Raw genomic sequence first — 26,333 nt, 5'->3', positions numbered from 1 at the left:
TTGCCAAAATGATGCTCTATATGTTGGAGAAACATTTGACACAAAAATCATCACATAGTCCTTTTTTAATATCAAAAAGAAGAAAAAAGAGGAAAAAAATGACAAGAGCTACTTGTTTTTGATGACAGTCATATATCTTCCATAATGTGTCATCCAATGTAAAATTCTTAAAGTCAAAACAAAGTTTACTTAAAATGAAGAGTGAGTTGGTCATATCAAAGTACTCTACAGTCTGCATGGTCCTTGGTGCTTTCTGATCTTGGTTGTCTTCTTGCAGGCATTTCACTATCAAACTAGGGATTATCATACTCCACCACTTGGTATACAGCTTGATCATGATTTCTCACTTGCGGCTTGTATGTACACTGAGAGCTTATGATGCACTGGAGACAAATTCCTTGTGTGTCCCATTACATTTGGCCAAATAAAGAATTCTATTCTATTCGTAGACAGAGTAAAACAAAGCAAAAGGGAAACTTCTTTAAGAAAATGTAAATTATGCTCATACAAATCAAATCTGAAGCATATTTTTTTTAAAGTAAAGATTTAATTCACTAACATCAGAGGTGGGTTCCTATTGGTTCGGCCAAGTAGGTAGTAATTCAGCCGGCCATGTCCCCAAACCAGTTGTATCGGCGGCACCTATGGTGCTGCCATTTTGTTTTTTGCTTGTGCACATGCGCATGCGCACATCCCTGAACGAACCGGCAGTTACAGAAGCAAGAAGCCACCCCTGACTAACATATAGAAACATTGTATAGCTCCGGCATTAGTTTGCTGGAATAACTAGAGGTGGGTTCTCTATCTGAAGACTTCCAGATAGATATATTAGAACAATATTTCCCAGATTTTTCACCACAGTCAAAAGCCATGGTAGCTTCCAAGAGATGGTTTTGTTACGTTTGCATCTGTACAAATGCAAATCCACCCTACATGATTTAAATGAAATGAGGGTATAGACCAATATCTGTGGATTTCAACATTTATACAGATGCAAGTAGACAGCGAACACATTGTTATTTTTTTAAAATACAACTTTACATCCTTGAGTTTTCTCCTTTAAAGCTCTTATTTGGTAAGGTATCCGAAATAACATGTGCCACTTTTAAATTTATGTTGTATATCCTGTTATTTGATACAAGCATTTTCTTCTTGCGTAATGTAGGGATAACCTATAACAAGAAAAATATTAATTTATTCTCAAATGTTTCCAATTCTAGATTGTGAGAGAGCCAAAATTCCCTTTCTCATCTCTGTTAATTTTTATATGTCTGCAGTGGTTTGTTATGCTCAGCAACTTTGAGAAAACCAAGAACTTTTATTTGTAGGAGTTTTGGAATCTGAATAATATGATACTTTTTTCTTTCCAACTCTTTTTAGGTGGCTTGTCTGATATCTTGTATATTGGTTCTTGTGGTTATCTATGCAATAGGACCAATGTTATACTGGCTACCCATGGTACAATTCTTTTTTTTCCTTTTAACTATTATTATGTGCTTATTATTTAATTACTATTCTACTTTTATTACTATAGTTCTTTACTATTATTATTTGGATTGCATAGCTACTTAGCTGAAATTATTATTTCTGAAAATGATCATTCCACTTTTCTTTAGGATTCCATGAAAGGACATTCTATTGCTGCATACCAAGAACAAAAAACATGTGCAAAAGTACTTTTTATTTTGCTTGGATAAGAAGCTCAGATATTGTGTGCCTACTATATAAGATTAAAATAGGCTGTAAGGCTGAGCTGGGGTTTTTGGCCTCAGCCCAAGAATACAATTTATTCTTCCAGTGTATAAACCGTGAAGCCTTTTTTTTCTTTTTTCTTTTTTTGCTTAAGAAAGAAAATGGTTTTTGTGTAAGAAAAATGCTTGCAAAGAGATTTAGGTGAACAGGAGAAATGAAAGCAACTGTAGGATAATTTACTTCAGCTATTTTCTGGTTTAGGTTGGATTTGCTTAGAACTTTGATGAGAGATCACTAAAAATCCCCGAGCTATAGGCTACATTGGGAAGTTTTTAAAAACAATAATCCCAGAAGCAACCACTTCCATATGGCCATTTGTCATATGTTGTTTTAAGTTTCTGGTGGAAAGATGGGACATCATTGTAGGGAAATAATAAATATTGTTGCACTGAACAATCAGAAATCAAGGTGCACTGAATATAGTCGCCAAGAGCCAGCTTTGATTCAAAGGAATTAATACTCTTTATAATATGCAGAAGAAAATCCCTCTGCATTCAATGGAGCTTATTTTTACATATATAAGTACACATAGATTGCAAATTCATTCAAGAACAATCATAAAATTCAAGAAGGCTGTGATACACAGGTGGAAGGTATGATTGCCAACAGGTAATTCATTATTTTAATCATGAATTGCTTTTGGTTGTCCACCACTGAAGAAAGGAAATAGCTGGAGCTTATAAAACATTATTTGATTAATTAATCAAATTTATCTAGCTGCTGATCTCACTGCAGAAAGTCAGCACCTACCCCTCCTAGAAGAATGAAATATTTTGGGAAATATTTTTAAAAAGCAGAATATTATATTGCCCCAAAGGGAGAAATGGAGAAACATATTTTTAGAGGCAGAAAGCAGCCCCAATCTCCCTGCCCCAAAGCAGAAACTGAGGAGGCAACTTTTAGAAATGCAGACCCATTTAAGACAGGATATTTAGAAACTCTCTGCAGCAAAGTCTGAACAAAGCCAGAATGGTAGGATTACCAACACAGGACAAAGCCATTAAGCCAGAATAGGAATTGCCCAACACCCTTTCAGAACACAAGCCCGTTCATTGCACCACTCCCACGGCAGTCCAAGCCTCAACCAAACTTAGCTCAGACAAACACCTAGGATTTGCATTTCCTCTTTTACCTAGCTATGACCCCTACATGACCTCATAGGAATCTAACAGCAAATAATATACACATTCTTGCACAGGAACAGGAAGCTCAAATGGAAAGCCCAAATAAACTATAAAACCCACCCACTCTCAATTCCATTTTGTCAACTGCCCAGAACCACAAATCCATGTGGTTCTGCTTCATCAATAAACCATCTTTTCAATCAGCCTTCATGTTTCCAGTGTCTTTCTCCCAGCTTGGAACTGAACAAGATGGATATTTCTGACTAACATCACCAAAAGCAGCACATAAAATTGGATAAAAACAAACATTGATCCAATTTTAGTTGTAAAAACCTATGAAAATTCATCGTTCTCTTCATTGGGAGAATTGTGATTAACCAGCTGAATGGAGCTAGACTGGGTTCACCTATCACATTGAACATAACCTCAATTTCATTAAAGTGTCTAGACATTCGATACTGCCCTGTGGAAATTGTTGCTTGCTGGAAATTGGCATGCAGGGGGCCAGGAATGTTCATCCAACCTGTTTTTTCCCCTATGTATTAGAAGTATTAAACTTTTTGTATTTCTACTTTGGTCCTGAAAGTCCAGACAGAGAAAAGGAAGCTATAGTTCAGATACTGTATCCTATAATAGTACAAAAAAAAAAAAAAAAGGAAAATAGGTGAACCTGAATGTAAGACCAATCTCTTTCTGATGAAAACCTTTTAAAAAAAGTTCAAACAGAGTTCTGGGGCAGAGCAGAAATAGGGACATGTGGTAGATACAAGTGTAACAATTGCATTCAGCTAAATATATTTAGTTATTGGGTTAATTTTTAATTTTGCATTATGTATATTTGGGGAAAGGGAAAGATATATGTATGAACAATATCTGCGCCTGCCTTGTGATTTGCCAATCGTTTTTCCAAAATACTTCTGTTGGAGTTTGTTGCAAAAATCAAATCCGTAAAGCACATATTGATAACTTATTCAGCAGGTTTCATTAACTTCTTTATATTCATAAAAACACATGAATAAATGTACAATACCAACAGCAGATTCTTCCAACATAGTAGAGAGGAGAGATTGTAAGCATGTTCAAACACAGACAGGGTATACAGAGAATGAGTTCTTTGTAGTTTCAGTTCAGAGCTAAGCCACACCCAGACTCCAGACTGTTTCAGCTCCCATTGTTACAATACCAACAGCAGATTCTTTCAACGTGGTAGAGAGGAGAGATTGTAAACATGTTCAAGAGTCCAGACTGTATCATCTCCCATTGTTACCATGTCTCTGCCAGTTCATGAATATTCTGACAAATAACTCCTCCAGAATAATGAACTTCACCTTGTAATAAATGTCTCTTTCATCCCAGGGTGTGCTAGCAAGTATTATTGTGGTGGGCCTGAAGGGAATGCTGATGCAGTTCCGAGATTTAAAAAAATACTGGAGTGTGGATAAAACTGAATGGGTAAGTAAAGCTGAACTTTACTGCACAATCTTTTCAGGATATGGAGTAATCTTAAAAGTTTCATCTCCTTATCCTTGTAGCTGCCCTGAGTTGCTTGACAGTGAGATGGAAGGCATATAAATTTAATAAATAAATCCTCCCTTTTGTGTCCCATAGGTGCTTTTTCAAAAGACAACTGGACTTTTCTTTGTTTTTTTTCCCTTGAAGACATTTTGCTTCTCATCCAAGAAGATTCTTCAGTTCTAACAGTTAGAATGAAAGAAGCTTCTTGGATAAGAAGCGAAACATCTTCAAGGATACTCAAGAAAAACAAAGTCCAATTGCCTTTTGAAAAATCAGCTTTGGGACATTACTGGGAGGCCTCAAAAGTTGCTTTTTTAATCATTTTTTCAACATCAGGTAGCAGCTACTACAGATCCCATCCTGTATATACCACTTAGAATATTGTTGCAAAATTAATTTTCTCCTATGGTTCATCATTAGAGTGTTTAGCCAGGGTTCTCGTTTCAAACTGGGATTTTTATTTTTTTTGCTCTTCACAATTTGTATAAAATTTTCCTGAGCCTCTGTTTCCTTGTCTTCTACTTGTCTTCTACTTGAAATTCATAGTCATCATTTTAATATGTAAGTGCTGAGCCAGTCATTTTCCCAAGTTCTATGCTTCAGTGTTTTTGCAAAGAAATGACTTCACTCCAGATGTGATTATAATTTCAATTTGGCAAATTTGCTCTAAGGACTATGCATTGTAATATGATTTATATATGAATTAATCCACAATATGACATTGAAAATAATCAGACTGCCTCATTCAAATGTCAATTATTCACCAGAGGATAATTTCCCATCATTTTGATTTCCTTAAAATTCCATATGTTAGGGATGAAGTAGATCTTCGTCATAATTCCTGACTATTCCAGCTTCTGTTTTGTTTCTAAACACAAATAGCTGGTTTTTCTGATTAGAATCTAATGTTTTACTCAGTGTTCCCTCTGACTTTATAGTAAAAATTTGACAATTATGCTTTGAAATGAAAAGCAAGGATTTTGAAATACAGTAGCATTAAAATAAGAAATATATGAACATGTCCAAGCAAATAAAAAATTAATATGGCTTAACTCCAGATTTGTTAAAAGGCACTTTTAATTTTGCATTCGTGATTTTGCCTTCTTTTCTATGCTATGATATTTTTGTTTCATAAGAAATCAAAAGGATGTCAGAATGCTATATAGTCTTTGAGTACAAGCAGTCAACCTTATACGGACATGATCTAAGAAAGCAGAAGAGGCATGCATAAAAATATATTGTGAATATATAAAATCATGCTTTCTCTGGTTGTTTCCACATGTATGTGGATCCACATTTGCTTTTCTAATTTTCAGAGGATGCAATTGCTTCAGTGCTTTGAGAAAGAGGGCTGGAGGGCTTCATTAACTTGGTTTGCAAAGCACCCCATTATGAATGCTTTGCACAGCCTTAATTTCATATATGCTTTAGCAGATACTCAGTGTTCTATAGCAGGGGTATCAAACTCAAGGCCCGCAGGCCAGATCCAGCCATGGAGACAGTGAAAGAGGAGCTCACAATGCCTCTGCCAACAAAAATGGAGCTTGGGAGGGGCTCTCTTTTCACTGGCAGAGGGGTGCAGGAAGCTGTCGCAGCCAAAAACGGAGCTCAGGAGCCCGTTTTTGCTGGCAGAGTGCTCAGGCCACCACAGGTGTCCCTGACACAAGTGACATCGAGCTGGCCATGTCCACCCTGGCCACACCCATCCCATCCCTCTGAGGTCAAACACAACCCTGATGCAGCCCTCAATGAAATTGAGTTTGACACCCCTGTTCTAGAGAATGAAATATTCTTCATTTACCAATTTAGAAGGCCAACATCTTCTGAGGTAAATTATTGTTAAATTATTTAAACTTAAAATACATATCTTGTAAAATATCTTTTCAGCTTTTACATTTGTTTGTTTCTAATTAAAGTAATGAAACATGTTAATTATATAATAAAACCACCAGCACAAAGAATTGTGTCTATCTAATTATGAAATATGTTTTCCTCTTTTGTATCTTTCAGAGTATTTGGGTCAGCACTTACGTGTTTACAATCTGCTTTGCTGCTAATGTAGGGTTATTGTATGGTGTCGTCTGCACAATACTGATAGTGGTTTTCCGTTTTTCAAGGTCAGGACTTTTAAAATGTTTTTAGAAGCAAATAATCTCTGGAAATGCTCAATGATTTGTCTTCTTCTCATGACAAATGTATACTACAAATTGCTTTTGTTATGTATAAGTGTTCAGTTTTGTTTTTTTTACCTCCTACAAATAATCCTGGAAGTTTTAATGAGTTGGAAGTATAATTATTCTGCTATTTCAGTCAGATTTATTCTTGACAGGTTTGATTAGAACAGATAAATAGGCCCATAAGGACCCAAGAGTCTCTGATTTATTGTACCAAAGTCAAGAAGGTATTAAAGAAGAATTTCAGTGACTGCTGTATTTCAAGAGCCAGTTCTATGTATACTGCAATAAGGGTTCAAATTCTTGTGCCTCATTTTCCTACCTGCTCTGTAAAAGAGGTTAGAAATTCCAGCTCTGAATTTGTACATATATAAACACAGGGATGTGGTGGCTGAGTGGGTAAGATGCTGAGCTTGTCGATCAGAATGGTTGGCAGTTCAGCGGTTCAAATCCCTAGCGCCGAGTAACGGAGTGAGCTCCCGTTACTTGTCCAAGCTTCTGCCAACCTAGCAGTTCAAAAGCATATAAAATGCAAGTAGAAAAATAGGAACCATCTTTAGTGGGAAGGTAACAGCTTTCTGGGTCCCTTTGGCATTTAGTCATGTTGGCCACATGACCACGGAGACGTCTTCGGACAGCGCTGGCTCTTCAGCTTTGAAACGGACATGAGCACCGCCTCCTAGAGTTGGGAACAACTAGCACATATGTGCGAGGGGAACCTTCACCTTTACCTATTTGTACTTAAGTCCTTAACTTAAGACTGTTCAAGCAGAACGGCTCAAAGATATCATGGCCTCGGAAAAAGTGACTTGCCTCACACAATTTGCAATTTAAGGCTTGCTTATCAGCTTGCATTTATGACAGTTGCCATGTCTTGCAGTCAGGTGATCATAATTTGCAACCTTCCCATCTGGCTTCCAACAATCAGTCAATTGTGTAAGCCACATTCACTTAATCACCATGAGATTCACTTAACAGCCACATGATTTGCTTAGGGACTTGCAGTAAAAATGATTGTAAAACTGAGTCTGGTCACACGATGACTCACTTAATGACTGTACCAATTAGCACCAAAATTCTGGTTCCAATTGTGATCGTAAGTCAAGGACTACTTATACTTGTTGTGGGGTGTGAGTGAAACCATATCCATCTTTCCTTGCTTTGGTAACAGACAGACCTGATCCCTCATCTTTTACTTTTGATCACATGAGAACTAATTCCCACATTTACTTGTGTGACTTTAGCTACAATGACTAAGAATTATGAGTTGAGTAGGCATTAGTTGGCCCTTGACTCTTTTTCAGAAGGTCAGTTTCCAAAGTAGAGGACCATTGCAAGGATCGAAGTAAGCATTGCAAGTGAAATGTGAGATTCCCAAGCAAACAAAGACTCAAACATGATCATGGTAATCAAGGAAAAGGTTAAACATCTGCCTGTTGCTCATCTAATCTCCCATCACCAGTTCATATTTACACTTCTTCTCTTTTGAACAGTGTTTTTTATAGTCCAGTGTTAGGCCAACTTTCCAGATTCATGATCTCAGGATGGCCAATTCAGACATCTGTGTAGTGCTAATGCACTATAGTAATAAAGTAAATAGTGATTCTAAATAGCTCTTTAACATCTTAAATTTTTATTACTCCAAGGAGCCATGGTGGCACAGGGTTAGAATGCAGTATTGCAGATTAACTCTGCCCACAGCCTGGAGTTCGATGTTGACTGGCTCAAGGTTGACTCAGCCTTCCATCCTTCTATGGTCAATATTGTTGGGGGCAATATACTGACTCTGTAAACCACCTAGAGAGTGTTGTAAAGCACTATGGAGTGGTACATAAGTCTAAGTCTGTGATGGTGAACCTATGGCACAGATGCCACAGGTGGCACGCGGAGTCATTTCTGAGGGCATGTGAGGCATTGCCCTGTCAGCTCCAGCGTGCATGCCCATGCTGGCCAGCTGATTTCAGCCTTGATTTTTGGCCATTTTTTTGCCCTTCAGGGAAGCCTCCAGAAACCTCCAGAGGGTGAAAAACCACCCAAAGTGAACTTCTGGTTTGTGTGTTGGGCCATTTTTTGCCCCCCGGAGGCTTCAGGAGGCTCCTCTAAAGTCTCCAGAGGGCAAAAAACAGGCCAACACGCAGACCGGAAGTTGGAAAATGGGCTGTTTCTGGCCTCCGGCGGGCCTCCGGGGGGAGCAGGGGAGGCCGTTTTCACCCTCCCCAGGCTCCAAGAAAGCCATGCCCACAGGCTGTGTGGCAGCAGGGGGTAGGGTTATGAGCATATGCGCAGTGGGCACAGCGTGGGGAGTCATTAAATTATGGGGGTGAGCATGCAAGGGCACATGCTTTTGGCACCCGAGACGAAAAAGGTTTGTCATCACTGAAGTGCTATTGCTATTGGTAGTACCCTAACAATTGCACGGAAATATAAAAAAGTTATATAAAATCTACCGGGAGAATGCTTATCTTTCATGACCAGCAAGACAACTTAAATAAATATACCACTTCTATGATTAACTTAAATATTAAGCATTCTTAGAGTATAATATGAATGCTATAGTTTACACATGCAAGCACCTTATGCTAGGAAGTAATTTACAGCATCTGGGACACTTGGAAAAGGACCACAAGAAAAAAATACTTGATTTTAAAAATATTTTCTATTTTATGTATTTGTTTCACATTCCTCTATACATTTGTTATAGAGCAACAACACTGAGCTTGAAGCACATGAATGAAACAGAATGCAGATTCAAAACAGAAGCAGACTTTGTAAGGTTATTTTTTTTGTTATATTTTTCTTTTCTTAGGTAAAAATTATTTGTTCCTCTTCCTCCTCTGAAGTTGTAAATGTAAAGGTTTCAGTTCTTTTTCCAGATGGCCAAATATGCAAGGGCTGTATGTGTTCAGGCTTTGCTCATCCTGTATGTACTCCAAAGTGATGAGAGAAATGTGACTTTATTCATCTCACCTGTTCACTCACAATTTAGTGACAATCCTATTTCATGGCAATTCCAGGCATATCCATGCCATTCCCTCAACTTAAAGTATGACAAAATTATTGGGGAGAAGTCTGGAATCTCTTAACTTGTGGCTGCCAACTTGCTGTGAATTGATGTCTCTGCTTCATTTCCTTTGGGTTTGGATGATAATATTTTATATTGTATAGTCTATTGAACTTTATGATAAACAGTAATTTCCATAAATAAAACAGCAAATCTAACTATGAAATTAAAGGAGCTGTACAAAAATGTAGAATTGCAAGCACAAATTCTGAGAGAATAACAATATTATTGAGGAATTTATGTATCTAGAACAATTGTTCAGTCAATAAATGTAGGGATATCAGATTTTGCAAGGCTGCAAAAATCCAGATTTCCAAGAAATATAAAAACTTCTCCACGAAAGGATCAAAAATTGGCTGGAGGCAATAACAGGGGTTAAAATAGAATGGAAACCTGAAGTTTTTTAATTAGGAATAATGTCTGCGAAATATAAAAAAGAAATCCAGTATTTAATACTACATATAATTACAGTGGCAAGGATTGTCTTTGCCCAGAAATGGAAAAACAAATTAATTCCAAGCGAAGATGAAATAATAAGAAAGGTTATGGATTGTGCTGAAATGGACAAACTAACTAAAAAAATCCAGGGAAAAAATCCAGGTGGATGGAGGAAAGAAACAAGAATCAATGAAGGAATATAACAAAACTCAAAAAATAATAGTTATGAGTAAAATAAGAGGGTTAAGAATGGTGAAATCCAAATGAAATACAATAGAAAGGGAAATAATATAAGGTGAGCGGTATCGATTGATAAATTGCTATTAGAACAGGAAGCTCCTGTTCGTATTGTATTGTGTAAATGTGGTGTACGTCTAGGTTTTGTGTTTGTGTGTTTACATGTTTGTTAACCAGTACTAATCTAAATCATGTTGTCATTGGCCTATTTGAAAATGCATTTGATTGTGCTCCTAATATCCATGTGGATAATGCAGGGGTTGTATGTTATAAAGCATTTAAAATATTTTATTTTCTAAAGTTTGGGGTTTTTTTTATTCTAAAGGAATCTTCACAACCAGTGAAAATAGTGTCAGTGAATAACCCATTAGTCTTTCTGAATGCTAAGAAGTTTTATGCCAATATATCAGAAATAATCTATAAGGAGTGGACATGTGCAAGGGAACTGTCGGAAGATATGAACAAGGTAAGATGCACTTAATAAAGGGAAGGGAAAAGTGAAAATTAATTCGGCCTTTAGAGTTGCATTTAAATGATTGTATTTGGTATTGCTGGGAAGAGGTAATGATTAAAAATTTCACACAAGGTCAAAAGGGTGCCTACAATGCTGAGTTGGACTTCTCTTCTGCCCTAGCTCACTTTTGCTCACAGTGACCTATAGCAGGTTCCAAGTTTCTGAAAAGAGTCCTACATGAATCTGTCTGAGATTGTACCTAGACTCATTTGTTGCCAGGCATTTTCTGTCCTCCTATTCACTCTATCCTACTTTCAAATTTTATTTCTGAAATATCTGACTAAAGGAGATGTGAGGGGTGCAGTGGCTCAGCAGTTAAGATGATGGGCTTGTCAACTGGAAAACTGACAGTCCAGGTTCAAGACCTGAATGCCATGTGACAAAGTGAGCTCCCGTTACTTGCCCCAACTCCTGCCCACCTAGCAGAGGTGGTATTCAGCAGGTTCTGACCAGTTCTGGAGAACTGGTAGCAGAAATTTTGAGTAATTTGGAGAACCGATAAATACCACCTCTGATTTGCCCCACTCCCACCTATTCTCTACCTCCTGAGTCCCAGCTGATTGGGAGGAAATGGGGATTTTGCAGTAACCTTCCCCTGGAGTTGGGAGGGAATGGAGATTTTATACTATCCTTGCCTGCCATGCCCACCAAGCCACACCCACCATGCTACGCCATTCCCATTAAGCCATGCCCACAGAACCGGTAGTAAAAAGTTTTGAATCCCACCACTGCCACCTAGCAATTTGAAAGCATGCAGATGCAGGTAGATAAATAGGTACCATTTCAGTAGGAAGATACAGCATTCCATGCGCTTTTCGCGTATAGCCATACTGGCCAAATGACCACAGAAATGTCTTGGACAATGCTGGCTCTGTAGTCTAAGAAATTAAGATGAGCACTATCCCCTAGTGTCGGACACGATTGGGCAGGAAAAACCTTTACTTTTAAAGGAGGTGTAAATATGGGAGGAGGTATAAATAGATAATTATTCGCGGAACAATGCTGGCTATTACAGAAAAGCATTGGCCTCTTTCCCCTTCTCCAATGAATTCTGTTCTTGTGAAACAGTTCTGGATCTGCATTTAATTCTATTGCTACAGAAATGTTTCTGCTGATTTCACTTAAATATGGTTGTAAAAAAATAAGATGGATTTTTCAAACCAGCAGATCATCATCATAAGCAAAGACTTTGATTGTACAAATGCCCTCTATCCCTAAAAATAATTTTTGAGGATATGAAATTAAATCAATTAAGATTTGAAATGGCCCTAAAACAGTAATCTGATTAGAACTAGCAGCTAGGATCCAATCGGGCAAGAAATTAAGATAGATAATTCTGATACTCAGCAAGAACACCCATACACAGACACATGCAGATTGATAAGGCCTCTGTTGAAATTGTCCAAATTGAGATGAGTTGTAAAGCTTGTAAATTCAAGAATTCTATTAAACATGAGGGATGCTGTGAGTGGGTTGTTAATGGGCAGAATTTATCCTCTGAAAATTATTAGGCAAATTCATAGAACGAGAAGCTGTCAGTGTCATTTTCCTCAGGCATAATACCAGTGGATGTTATCTACTGAAGAGACAACAATAAGTGCTTTATAACCTTTCAGAGATTCCAGAAATGATTTAGCTGTTTTCTAAAACTTAATGGATTTGGCATTTAATGTAGTAGATAGCTATAGAAATAGAAGTGAGAGAATCAAATGGAAGCAAGTTTCTTTCTATTTAAAGCTTGAGAACGTAAGCATATTTTGCTGTAACAGTTTTAAATGTGGCTTTTCAATTGTCCAATTATTACCAAAGAAAGCATATTGTACTCCAAAAAGAGACCGAGGGGCAAAATATGAATCCACAAATGGAGATATCTGCCTGCACAACTTTATTGTTTCTTTTTGTCTAGAAAAGAGTGCCCTTGAAATGCAGTTAGTATTGATGCAAGATACATGTCTTGTCAGACAGGGCATACTTTCAAGGCATATTTGAAAGACCAGGTCTACACATGAAGGTTTAATTAAACGTATTTATTGTTCTAATCTGATAAACTATGGTTTAAATGTACCTGCGCACAATGATTAAACACTAGAATAAAAACTTACTTCCTTTGCAAAGGAAACACATCAAGCATTGTGTCTCAAAGCAAGAATGGAGCTAGGGAATCAGTGTTGCTGGAAAGTGGGATATATAAACATGAGACTTTTTGATCTAGAAACAGTAGCATGATTTTACTTATAAATCAATCAGGCATGTGTGCGTATGCCTGAATGCTGATAGATCTACATCTGGAGGGAAGCATATTGCTTATTTCATGCAAAGTCTCTTAGTCAACTTTAAAATTAATCAATACTTTCCATCCATGTTGCTACAGTGAATTAAAGAAATCAGATAAAAATGATTGGGTTTTGCCTCTGTTTCAACACTGCTGCCAGTAAATAACAACAACAACAACAATAATAATAAACAAACACTGGGAAGTATGCAGCTTTCCTATTGTTATTTTTCATTATGGGTTACATTTTGCATCCCAGGTAATAACAATGCTGTAAATTTTCCCCATAGCCTTAGCAATTCTTGGAAACCTGTTCCTGTAAACATGCTTCCAATGAAACTGTATTCAAATTGTCTTTTTGTTTTTGTTTGATCTGTATATAATATGCCCTTTTAAATGACAATATTGTTGCTCTGGCAGCCAAGTTCTTGAAGGTCTATCATAAAGAAACTCGATGGATTCAAAAATAGTGGAAAAATAACTGACGGGGTTGTTCGCAAGGCAAATACACACTGTATTCATAACAGAATAACCATTTTTGAAGCAGAAAATAAGAAATAGCATTGCAATCAACTATGCTGTTGTGCTTTTTGTTTCAGTATGAACAGAACATATTGCTCACTTCATTATCCAATGGAAACTGCCATGGTGAGTGAATAAGTCAAGAAATAATCAGTTAATTTTCCTGTTAATTTGTTTATTTATATTTCATGTTTTTAGATTGCCCCTTTCCATCAAGGAGACTGTCAGGTTGTTGTATCATAGGAAAGAATCCAATTTACTGCTGTCCACATATCTTCCATCGGGCATAGGAAGGAAAAGGGCTAGAAAAGGGTTTCTCAACTTTGGCAGCTTGAAGATTTGTGGACTTCAGCTCCCAGAATTTCCCAGACAGCAATGTTGGAAGTTTAGTTGAAATCCACAGAACCTAAATTTACCAAGGTTGGGAAACAGTGGCATAGAAGGCATGTCTGTGTGGTATGAATTTTTTTTAAAAGGTGGATATCAGATTGTTCCAGTGGTGAAATTCAATTTGTTTTACTACCAGTTCTGTGGGAGTGGCATGGTGGCATGGCAGGGGAAGGATACTGCAAAATCCCCATTCCCACCCCACTCTGGGGCCAGGCAGAGGTGGTATATGCCGGTTCTCCAAACTACTCAAAATTTCCCCTACCGGTTCTCCAGAACCTGTCAGAACCTGCTGAATTTCACCCCTGGATTGTTCCCTGTAGTGTAATTCATGTACCCTCAGTTGAGGGAAGGGATTGTGCTGACCATTCAATTTAAAGAGCCTTTTATTTATTAATTTATGTGGAAGTCATAGGAGACAAGGAATGCAAGGGTGAGCATACTGTAGAAGAGTAACGTAAGGGCCGTGATGGCACAGTGCTAAAAATGCATTATTGCAGGCTAATTTGGCTGACGGCTGACTGCCAGCAGTTCGAATCTCACTGCCTCAAGGTTGACTCAGTCTTCCATCCTTCTGAGGTGGGTAAAATGAGGACACAGATTGTTGGGGGCAATATGCTGACTCTGTAAAGAGTGTGCCGTAAAGCACAGTGAAGTGGTATATAATTCTATTGCTATTGCTTATTGATAATATTCATTCTTCCATTGTGTGCAGTCCAGAATCCAAATAGACTGTTATGGATAGAAAAAACTCTCCTTAACACACAGCATAGGAATTTAATGGAGTTCTATAAAAGAATATAAAGCTTTCTGTCTCTCCTATGCCAACTCTCAGGAGGCCATTCAACATTCTTCCAGGAAAATATCTTTGTGCGCTTATTTACAAGGTTGGCTCAAAGTTTTTCCAAGTGCAACATAGGAAATTTTCAAAGTATAAATGTACAAGATTTTCAAAAATGCTTCCTTCTGTAATTTATTGGATTTTATATGCTAAAGTAAAGTATGCTTTCTTCCTAGTTTATTTTAGAAGTATTGTCACATTGTGTTCTCATTGAGACCACCCTCCCTAGTACTGTAGACCTATAGCTGATATCCCTATTGTATCTGAGGAAAAAGTTGTGGTGGAAGAAGAGCTTGACTTTTCTTAAAGTTTTTCTTAAAGTTTTTCTTAAATGATAAAAACTGAAGAATCCTGAGACTGAGTGAAAGAGCAACAAACATGTATGAGAAGTCCCAAAAGTGCTTTTTAAAAGGCAACTGGACTTCCTTGCTTTGTTTCCTTGAAAATGTTTTGTTTTTCATTCAAGAAGCTTCTTCGATTCTGAAGTGGGGACTTCAATAACATATAACCCTCAGACTAGCATGTCCTCCAGAGTAATTTCAGAAGTATTTCCTTTTTTAGTGGAACAATCCTACTGCTTAGAATAATCTAATAGTATCAGTATCTGACGTTCTTGGACTACTACCGAGGTGGCTCAGTGGTTAGAATGCAGTACTGCTGCTAATTCTGCCAACAACCAACAGTTCAATTCAAAGGTTGCCTTAGCCTTCTACCCTTCTGAAGTGGGTAAAATGAGGAACCATATTGTTGGGGGCAATATGCTGACTCTGTAAACCATTTAGAGATGCATATAAAGCACCATGAAGCAGTATATAAGAGCTATTGCTGTTGCTATGCATCCACACTTAAAGCAGATATTTGCCTGGATCTTGTTTATTTTCATGGGTTACACTTCTAGGAGCAATGGGTTGCTTGTTCATCCTTCAGTTCTTCTATGTCACTGACCTTGTGGAGAATTAGAAAAACGGCTTATCTCTGCAACTTTGTTCTCACTGCGGCCTCTGCAGCTTAACAAACATACAGAGTCTGTGACCTGGAAGAAAACCCAAAGTAACACAGGTTGGATTCATTTTGGAAAGAAAAGCAGATATTTTTCAATTTCTAGAAAAGGTTTATTCATTTGGAAATTTCTACTTCTTCTAGAAGGGAATATAGATCCTGCATTTGCTGATCTAAGATGTTCATCTTTACAACAGCATTCCAGTGAAAGGCACCATCTAATATTTGACTGCAGTGGCTTGACTTTCTTTGACTACACTGGTATCGCTGTACTTATTCAGGTATTTATGATCTTCTATGTCTTCACTTTCATCTAGTTTTTAAATAAACCCCATTCTACATTACATTTAGTTGGTTGAAGCTGCCACCGAAGTCAGAAGACTGGTACTTAAAACGAAGTGCCCTAATACACTTGCTTCCCTTTTTTATTGAAAGATTCATCTTTACTTCAAGAATATTGCAACTCCACATATTTCTTGATGTTCCTGAAATAGTCATAGAACTATTGTGATATTTCTTATTATTGGATTTTAGAGAAAGTCTGATTCATTTCTTGATGATCACAATATTAAATTACCTCTTCCGTGTAAAATATGCTTCAAGAGAATAATTTACTCTTCAGGCTATGAGTCATTTTATGACATAAATTGACAAAGGTATACATGGAAATGAAATCTTAATCTTAAAGGTATATTTGCAAAATGAGCTACATTTGATTGAGCAGAGCAGTTGGAAAACCACTGAGAAGTCAAGAAGATATGAGATGGATGCACTAGGCCAAAATAGCTTCCACTAGAGGTCATTCAAAAGTGTGACCAATGTCATTTCTGTCCCATATGTAGGCCTGAAATTCACTGGAGGATCTGGGTAATCCATCTCATTCCCTCTGGAGCTGCAGTGCAGCTGGTTCTCAATCACCTTCTCTAGAAAGTGGTATTAGAGTGAATCCAAGTAAATCTGCACCAGAGGTGGTATTTAGCAGGTTCTGACCAGTTCTGTAGAACCAGTAGTGGAAATTTTGAGTAGTTCGGAGAATCAGTAAATATGACTTCTGACTGGTCCCGCTCCCATCTATTCTCTTTTTCCTGAGTCCCAGCTGATTGGGAGGAAATGGGGATTTTGCAGTATCCTTCCCTTGGAGTGGGGTGGGAATGAAGACTTTACAGTACCAAGCCACCCCCACAGAACTGATAGTAAATTTTTTTGAATCCCACCACTGTTCTAAGCATCGTAAAATTAATAGGCATACCAGAACTTTTTTTCTTTTAAACTCCACACTGTATCAAATTTTGAAGTTATCTACTGATATAATTTATACTATAATATAGTGCGAATAGAATATGTTTTGTGTTTTATCCAAACACATTATCAGATACATATTTTATTTTATTTTCAAATTCACAATCTAAAACAGAAATGGATGAACATGAAACTGATCACAGAAATAACCTATCAATAGGTTATCTCTTCATTGTTTCTGAATGATGATGACTTCTACTTTTTGACAAAATCTGTTTTTGCCCCCCCCCCCTCTCCAGTTTCTGCTCCAGTAATTCCCTTTCTCCTTGGGTTGGATTTATAGCTGCTGGGAAATTTACATAATAAAATCTGAGGAGTGAGACATGGCATTTTTGGTCCTTGTTATTGCTTTGTGATTGAGTGAGAGAGAAACAGTCAAAGATTCAAGCCATATGACATGTCTTGTTTGTATTTTATTTGTTTTTGTGGAGAACTTTATATGGGGTGGGTGTTTCTGAAAACTTTTGCCAGTCTAAAGATGGTAAAGTTTCCCATTAAGCAACCTTTGCCTGAGCAGTTTCACTCTCCCCGAAAATATCAGCAATGATAATAATAAGAGCCATACACATTTCCTTGAAAACTTACAATTAGCCTTCAAAATGATAATTTGAATATTTGTCAGTTCCCATCCATTGGAGATATTCAAGAATATATTGTCCCAGCAGAAGCTGTCTAATTTTTAACTTTAGGCTTGGTTTTAACTCGGGGAAGAAAAGTAGAGGGAATTCTTGGTATACCATTGGAATAGGTGTAATCTGTTTTCAATCCCCATCCCCCAATTGTATTCTCATGTATCAGCACAGCTACCAACAACTTATGCCAGCATTTAAAGTCACTCAATAGAGAAGTCACATTTTGAATATTAACTGCAGATTAGGTAGGGAACAACTGCAGGTTAATTATTAATGACACACTCTTTTTGGCTTTCCGAGAAAGGTAGAACAGACCTTCCTCCATCAAACCATTTACTGTACTGTTGCATTTTTTTAAATCTTGAGTTTTAAAAAACCATGCTGTATTTTAGAGAATGTTTATATTATAGAACACCTCCCCCTAGTGGCTATTTGGAATACAGCTTGTGACCCCCCTCAACCTACAATGTATTTGGTAAGACCTTCGAATAAGTCCAGAACAAATGTTAATTGTTTTCAATATTTATATACATAATTAGTGGACCATATAACCATTGAATCAAATACTGCATCCTTTTTTTAGTTTGTAAACTACCATTCAAATTACTCTTTCATATTCTTAATATTTTGCTAGATTTTGTCTCCGGATTTCATTTAGTAGCTACATATTTGGCATTCTATTAATCCTTCCCAATGCTGGTATGCCTTTCTTTCTTCCGCACCTAAGAACTGATTTCAGATAGATTATTTCTTGATTTTTTTTGTTCTTTGACTCCTGAACTTAAAGCATGTGATATGGTCAGTGGTGGGATATGACGGGTACACTCAGGTACGGGCGTAACAGTGCCTGTTGGGAGCACCAGGTACCGTTCCGGTATGGTGCTATGGAGGGCCCACACTCTAGCTCTCCTTACCTCTACCTGAACCGACCGGGGTATTTACGCACACGTATGGGGCATATGGCACCTGTGCAACGCTCTGCCGAGCAGCTGGAACGTCGTGGGCGGTGGGTATGCATGTGCGCACTGCACGTGTGCACATGGTGGACGCCCGGCCCCATTGTAGCATACCGATTGCAATGGGAGCCAGAACCCACCACTGGACACAGTATACTGTAGATGCTATTATGACTTTCGACCGTGTGCCTGTTCAGCTCATTGCTTTGAAATTCATGGGCATTTGTTGAATGAATCATTGCTAAACAAACAAACAAACAAGAAAGATTCTGTAAAGCAAATTCAGCAAGGAATAACAGAGTTGTCATGATAGGAAACATAGATTATGTTAGATATATGAGAGACTGCTGAATCATTTATTCAGAGTCTCATTATGGAATAAACTTCATGCAGAATGAGGTACTCATTTGCCAAAATGTAACTTTGAGAGGCGGACATTAAAAAGAATTATTATTGCTTTATGCACCCCATCCATCTCATATAATTGACTGTCATTCACTCCTCACTGATTCTCTCCATGTGACCAGACAATTCAATGATTTTTTTGGGGGGGAGGGTACTGATCAGTTAGTTTTGCATTTAATTCACATACATTCAGCACCCATTCCTTCTTGAGCATCGGTGTTGTTCACCATTTACACTTCTTAAGCATCTGTTTCCCACAGCATCAACCTCTACACTTTTCTTGTTATACCCAATTGTCATTTCATATAACAAGGGGCCAAACTACAGTCATACTTTATACATAGCCATTTTTAATGGACAAACATTCTTTCCTAACAACAGGCCACCTACTACCTGCACTTTTCTGTAAGAATATCCATATATTAAAATTAGTCTACATTCTACTGTTGGAAGAAATGTCCATCTGGGTTCAGTTCCAATTGGGAAGAAAGAGACTGGAAACATGGTGGCCGCTTGGAATGGTGGTTTAATGGTGGAGAGGACCACACGGTTTTGAGGTCCTGAGCAAAAAAAGGCACATGGTTGAGAGAGATTTATACCCTCTGTTCGGCTTTGAATTTGAGCTTGTATTCTGATTGGTTGTCAGACTCCCATGGGGCCATGCAGGGGTGACTTTGTAGGTTGTCTTTTGAGTCCCAGGCTTGGTTGAGCCTTGCTGGGTGATGCAATCTCCCCAGGTGCCATGTGGTGAGTTCTGTTGCTAGATGGGTAGAGGGCTAATCCTACCTTTGTTGGATCTTAGGTGAGGGCACTTGCTTATGAATAGACCTAGCTCTCTCTTTATCTCTTAAGTGCTGACATCTGCTGTGGGCTACTGAGGAGGGTGGGGGCTATTAACAGTGAGTCTGCTTCCTGCCTAAAAAATGTTTCTCCATTTTTCATCCAGGGAAATATAATATTCTGCCTTTTTAATATTTCCTAGAATATTTCATTCTAGGAGAGGGTTGAATGCTAACTTCCTACACTATTAAAAATACTGTGATTTTTTGCATGTAAGTATAACCTGTAATTCATTTCATTTTCCCTCTCAAACACACCTATTCATTGTATTATACAATTTGGATGACTTGGGGAAAGTCACTCTCACTTTCTCAGGCCTAGGTAGAAAGCCATGGCAAAGCACTTCTGAATGTGTCAAGAAAATGTGTGGACTTGTCCAGGCAATTGGTATGAAAAGAAAAAAAAATTCCTGGATTAGCCCTTAGGCAACAGAACAAAATGTATCTTAAGTCTTAACAAATGTTCTGAAAGAAAATGATGCAAAGCAAATGAGATAGGAGGCTATGGAAGCAAGTAGTATGAGGAGAATGAATAAACCAGCTAAATGTAATTAAAAAGAAACCCTCACAATTAGCAAGAAAATTAGATTTAGAAATCAAGCACTTATCGCCAAAATAAAACAAGGCAGACACCTAAAGAATGCGTAAACAACAACAAAAAAAGAGCTGAATGTTTTAGAAACTAGTAAAATCTGAAGAGCTTTTTATCTATAGCAAGAATATTATGAATCTTGGGAAAAAAGATTGCTAATAATACCATTGAAAAATGAAAGGTAAATAATAATTTAGAAAAATAGAAAGATTGGTGTTTTGAGATATGTTTTCATTCCTTTGTCTACTTGCTGTAAGAATTAATTCTATTAATGTTTTTATTTACATAAAACAGTTTTAAAAATGCTTAATAAACCTCAATAATATATATCAATATTTCTTCTCTTTTAGATTTATATGGATGCTCAAAAAAATAATATAAATGTTTATCTGGCAAATTGCAAAGGCAGGTATCAATTTCCAGTGAAGATAATTTTTATGAATTATGTTTAACTTGTGGTGTTCCTGCTCCTCTTTTACAAAGCCATCTTCTCTTATTGCAGCTTCTTTGAAAGAAGCACTGAAATTCAACGGAAAGCTAGAATTAGAGAATTCTGTCTTCTATGAATCGGTTTCTTCGGCTGTTGCGTCCATTCAGTTTAATAGGGTAAGTCTCAGTCTATGAGAAAAACAAATGCTTAGGAAGTTAACAGAGGTTACCTCGAGTCCCTCTTTCTAAACTGAACATCCAATTTACAGATAGGGAAAAAGGAAATGCTCAGCCCTTATTGTTTCTGTCTATGTGTTTATATGTGTTTACTTGTTTATTTTCATCCTCTAACATTCAGGAACTTTAAGAAAACAGATCTGTTTCTAGCTTGCATAGTTCATTGCCCCTGATAGCATCTTTTCATCTCTCATTAGACTGTTGACAGTGGGACTGTAGCAGGGGTGAAAATTCAGCAGGTTATGACAGGTTCTGGAGAACCGGTAGTGGAAATTTTGAGTAGTTCGGAGAACTGGCAAATACCACTTCTGGCTGGCCCCAAGAATCGGGTGGGAATAGAGATTTTGCAGTATCCTTCCCCTGCCACGCCCACCAAGCCATGCCCACAGAACCAACAATAAAAAAATTGAATTTCCCCACTGGACTATAGTTATCTGCAATAGTGAAGTTCAGACATGAATTAAAGATTATGTGAACTTTAAAAAAAACATTTTCCTGCTAATTTCATTGGGTGTCTTGAGAGTTTATGAGTTGAGAAGGGTGAGTTATGGCTTTCCAATTCACTCTGTCCTGCCACCTTCTGAATCTATGAGCTCGTCCTCATATGCCACTTAAAAGACATTGTGTTGAAGAATATGGCACCCTCTTTGTCTCATTTCAGGCTTATCTTATCTTTCTGATGATAGGTAAAGATTCCCCTCGCACATATGTGATAGTTGTTCCCGACTCTAGGGGGTGGTGCTCATCTCTGTTTTAAAGCTGAAGAGCTAGCGCTATCCGAAGATGTCTCCGTGGTCATGTGGTCGTCATGACTAAAAGTCGAAGGAGCACGGAACACTGCTACCTTCCCACCAAAGTGGTCCCTATTTTTCTACTTGCATTTTTACATGCTATTGAACCGCTAGGTTGGCAGAAGCTGGGACAAGTAACGGGAGCTCACTCCATTATGCGGCACTAGGGATTCGAACTGCCAAACTGCTGTCCTTTCTGATCGACAAGCTCAGCGTCTTAGCCCCTAAGCCTTTTCTTCCTCTCCTGGCACTTACCTTGCCGTACAAATTATCTTCATTTCATCAATGATAGGCTTACTGATGCAGTCAGTGGCTGAGAACCACTCATCTCCCATTTGCTAGAATAGGTAGCTGTGGATATACCTCTCTTATCTGGTTCCTGGGCACAGTTTTCCAGCTCTGTTTGCTTTTGGAACCGGCAGAGAACAGTTCTATCTAACAAGGATTTTCCCCTATACAAAACAGCCACCTCTCACCACTTTACCTCTACTCCTCTAAGAGCTGGAACCAGGTTTCTTTTTCTTTTTCATAAATTCTTCGGTTACCAGGAAGTACACTATGGTATTGGAGAGTTAGTGGGTATTTACCAATTTCATTCCTTTTTTTTTTTCTTTTGCCACTTTCCTTAGTCTTTTTCCCAGTCCAGGATGGGTGGCAAGAATAGTGTGGTTATCAGAGACCATCTCCTTCCATCTGCTTCTTTTGGCATCTCACCCAACACTGGAGCTATGATTGTGGGAGCTGACAGTTTTGCTGTCAGTTCTGATTGCATAGGGCTAAACCATACAATTCTCTAATGAAATAGGGCTAAACCATACAATTCTCTAGCAATGAAATACAGGGTTCCTTACAGCCAGCACCACTCATCTGGCTCTAGAACTGATCAGAAGGATACAGGTAATCCTCAACTTAACAACTGTTTGTTTAGTGATTGTTTGAAGTTATGATGGCCTTTGAAATGGTGACCTATGACTCCTCCTCCTCATCCAAGTTATGACTGTTGCACCATCCCCAGGGTCACATGGTCTCAATTTGGATGCTTGGGCCTATCATCTCCTTTGCTTTGCCCTTTCATTCATTAATGTTTCCATTTCACCCACCAAATGATAAAAGTAGTTTACAACTTCTGTGCGGTGGGGGGAGCATTATGCATATTTCTGTTGGAACCCTATAATTGGACATAAAGTATGCTTTTCAGTTTGCAGTTTTACAAGGCGTAAATTTACCTTGAAATGTAAACTCCTATAAGCTCATTTTCTGTAACTAAACCACATCTCTAGGCTATGAAGAGCATTTCCATTTTTATTGTTTTAGATATACGAGTTGGTCTGAGCTTAAGACAGAGTCCCCTCCAAAAGAAAAATGCAAAACTAATTAATGATGTTTTACTTTCTTTTTCTCCATCCTATTACCATAAACATTCCTGTTATCTAAAACAAACAAACCCAACTATTATGCCTTTCCCATTGAAGTTACCATACTTGATCAACCAAAGTTAAGAAATTAAGTGACATTTGTTTAGATGTATTACAGAAGGAAGGACATATCAAACTTAACCATCCAATCATTCTGACCTCTGCTTTTCCTTACATAAACATAAGAAGTTTTTGAATATTCCCTTAGTAGCAAAAAATAAGAACAGATTATACTGCAGCTGTTATTTACAGTATATCCATTTAATAATATTGGAATTAACTCTATTTTTATCCCTTCCTTTCGAAATCACAATTATGATTATTGTGAATTGTTGTTAGGGACTCTAAAGATCTATACCTAATTCAATGAACAGGCCCAGTGCCAATCAAATGCTAGGGCCCACTGCAACTGATGTGAATACTGTACATCTGCCAAGTTGGATTTCACTCAATTTCTCATTTTTGCAGTGTTATATTTATTCTATCTTGTTTCTCCATCAATTTCAGTGGAAAAAAATAAACAAACATGAAAATGTCTATTGATTTATGTGCTCATTTCCTGATTATATATATTTTATAGACATTTCCTTGTGCGCTATTTTTGAAAAAAATTATTATGCCTTTTTTTGTGTATCGTTAGCAAATGGAGTGTAAAATCTGAGAAAGGGTTGTTGTCAACACAAAACAGGCCTGGAATAGGTTTGAAAAGTGTGAATGAATTAACTCAATAGCACAGTTGGCTCCTGGTAGGTAACGAGATGATGGGAATGAAAAGTAAAACTTACTAAGGATGGATTTCTTAACAAATAAATAGATCAGTGAAGTTCGGGGTTTGCAGCTTGAAGATTTGAAATGTAGGAACCAGCTTCATTGATGTCATGAATTTGAGCTGCAAGATAGGTGGCAAATAAATAATATATAAAATAATAAAATAAATAAAATCAAATATAAAATAAGATATTCTTGATTTGGGTTTAGTTATCCATGATGCATGGCTGATTCTGATAGCTGTTCACAAAATACAAGATCTTACTGCCTTTTCCCCAGATTTGTGGCTTTCAAATCTTAGCTATCAGCAGTCAGCGGAGCCAATGCTGAGAATTCTGGGAATTGAAATTTTCAAATCTGTTAGGAAACCCCCAAGAGTGGCCCCAGTAACACCACTGATCCACAAGCTGCATTGGCTGTCAGTCTGCTTCCAGGTGCAATTCAAGGTGTTGAATTAAAGCCCTTCATGGTATGGGGCCAAGTTACTTGAGGTACCCTCTCACCCTACTGGGATTGGCCTTCCCCACTTGTGCCAGCAGAGGAGGCATGCTGTGGGTCAGATCAGCCCAATGGAAAGCTGGCGGGGTCAAGGGGAAGGGCCTTCTCTGCTGCTACTCTGTCCCCTGGAACATCTTGTCCCTGGTGTGAGGTTGGCTCCAAACTTCCCATCCATTTGTAAGGGCCTAAAGACCTGGTTCTGCCAATTGGCCTTGGGCCCCAATGGGGGAACAGCATAGTGGAGGTGGTTGATTGATTAACAGCAGATCCCACCTCCCCCACCATTCTGCCCCCCCCCATTCTCCCCATGTTATTCTTCTATGAGAGGATAGAAGACAGACTTCTGGAAGAGATACTGCAACTACTGTTCTCTTCTACCACTGGGAAGTTATAAACCAAAACCTACTGCCTTTCCCATCTCTGGAACTTCAGCTGAGAATAAAGAAGTAGCAGCACCTGGGGAAAGTGCCCGCATAATACTAGAAATCTTGATGTTAAGGGAAAGTAACCGAGTGTAGTCAAATACTTATTGTGGAAATTGAAGCCCTGTAGTGGATTTTAATAATGTCTAAGCAGTTAAAGATAAGTTCTAATGACAGGAGAAGCTGATGGCAAGTTCCCAAGATGGCTGGAATTTCCAAAAAGAGAGACTAAAAACATAGTTGCAAACAATTTCAGTTGGGGGGAGGGAGAGAGACAGAGAAAAAGAGAGACAGAGAGAAGATAGATAATAGATAGATAGATAGATAGATAGATAGATAGATAGATAGATAGATAGATAGATAGATAGATAGATAGATAGATAGATGATAGATGATAGATGATAGATGATAGATAGATAGATAGATAGATAGATAGATAGATAGATAGATAGATAGATAGATAGAAAGAAATATGCATCACATCTGAGGGAGATCAATGGTTAAGAAATACGAAATATAAATAAATATGCACATGATAAAATGTTTTTTTTTTACATTTCAGAACTTTTGCAAGCTTAATGAACATACTGAGATTTGATGCCAGTCTGATTCATCTGTCTATCAAATTGCTCACTTGCAGAAGGAATCGTGCCAAAGAATTTCTTCAGATGTTTAAACATGGGATTTTGTTGGTGATAATTGCCAAGCATATTTAACAAATTCAACAGCAGCAGTGTTTTCTGCCTATATTTCCTGAAGGGTATATTTTTATAAACTTCAATGATCACATATTTTTCTATGCATGAAGAGCTAAGAAATAGAAAGCAATTTAAGATACTACTGTGGTGCATGCTGTTTTAGCTGTCTTGTTACAATTTAAAAATATAAGTTTGTGCAGAAGAGAATGCAACATCATTGAATTTTGTAGTGCAATGTATGTAATCCAAAATCTGTCCTTTTTATGTGCAATTGCAAACTTCAATAAAAGGCCATTTTTTCCTGTTAAATGCCTAGAATTAACAATCATATCTTGTCACTTACACATTCTGCTAAATACACTGAAGTTATTGTTTTGATTTTTGTCTCTTTACTGCAATGTTTTAAAGAGGGATATAAAAGAATTTTATTATATATTCATTTGAGAATAATTTTTAAGTTTCTATATAATAGAATCCTGGCAAGGAAAACCATTGCAATAAACAAAGTCTAACTAG

The 26,333-nt window shown here is 37.6% G+C and overlaps 1 protein-coding gene across 2 annotated transcripts in view; it reads left to right on the top strand.

Moving 5' to 3' along the window:
* The window catches only part of SLC26A7 (solute carrier family 26 member 7), a 52,216-nt gene extending 26,090 nt beyond the window's left edge, over positions 1 to 26,126 (top strand). The window contains exons 9-18 of one of the 2 annotated variants that reach the window (XM_087706869.1): positions 1,381 to 1,458; positions 4,233 to 4,328; positions 6,402 to 6,508; positions 9,267 to 9,333; positions 10,627 to 10,767; positions 13,687 to 13,735; positions 15,981 to 16,117; positions 20,910 to 20,964; positions 21,062 to 21,165; positions 25,682 to 26,126. In XM_087706869.1, the coding sequence (XP_087562995.1) occupies positions 1,381 to 1,458; positions 4,233 to 4,328; positions 6,402 to 6,508; positions 9,267 to 9,333; positions 10,627 to 10,767; positions 13,687 to 13,735; positions 15,981 to 16,117; positions 20,910 to 20,964; positions 21,062 to 21,165; positions 25,682 to 25,717 (870 nt within the window). In that variant the 3' untranslated portion in view covers positions 25,718 to 26,126. The remainder of the gene's footprint in view (positions 1 to 1,380; positions 1,459 to 4,232; positions 4,329 to 6,401; positions 6,509 to 9,266; positions 9,334 to 10,626; positions 10,768 to 13,686; positions 13,736 to 15,980; positions 16,118 to 20,909; positions 20,965 to 21,061; positions 21,166 to 25,681) is intronic. The other variant, XM_087706870.1, reaches the window with a different exon arrangement.
* The last annotated feature ends 207 nt before the right edge of the window (positions 26,127 to 26,333 follow it).

Source organism: Thamnophis sirtalis, unplaced genomic scaffold (assembly GCF_051295495.1).
Source record: "Thamnophis sirtalis isolate CommonGarterSnake01/CBP01778 unplaced genomic scaffold, rThaSir2_p1.2 scaffold_2, whole genome shotgun sequence".
NCBI classification, from domain to species: domain Eukaryota; kingdom Metazoa; phylum Chordata; class Lepidosauria; order Squamata; family Natricidae; genus Thamnophis; species Thamnophis sirtalis.
The sequence above is the reverse complement of the archived record's forward strand: the minus strand, read 5'-3'. Positions and strand labels throughout refer to the sequence as shown.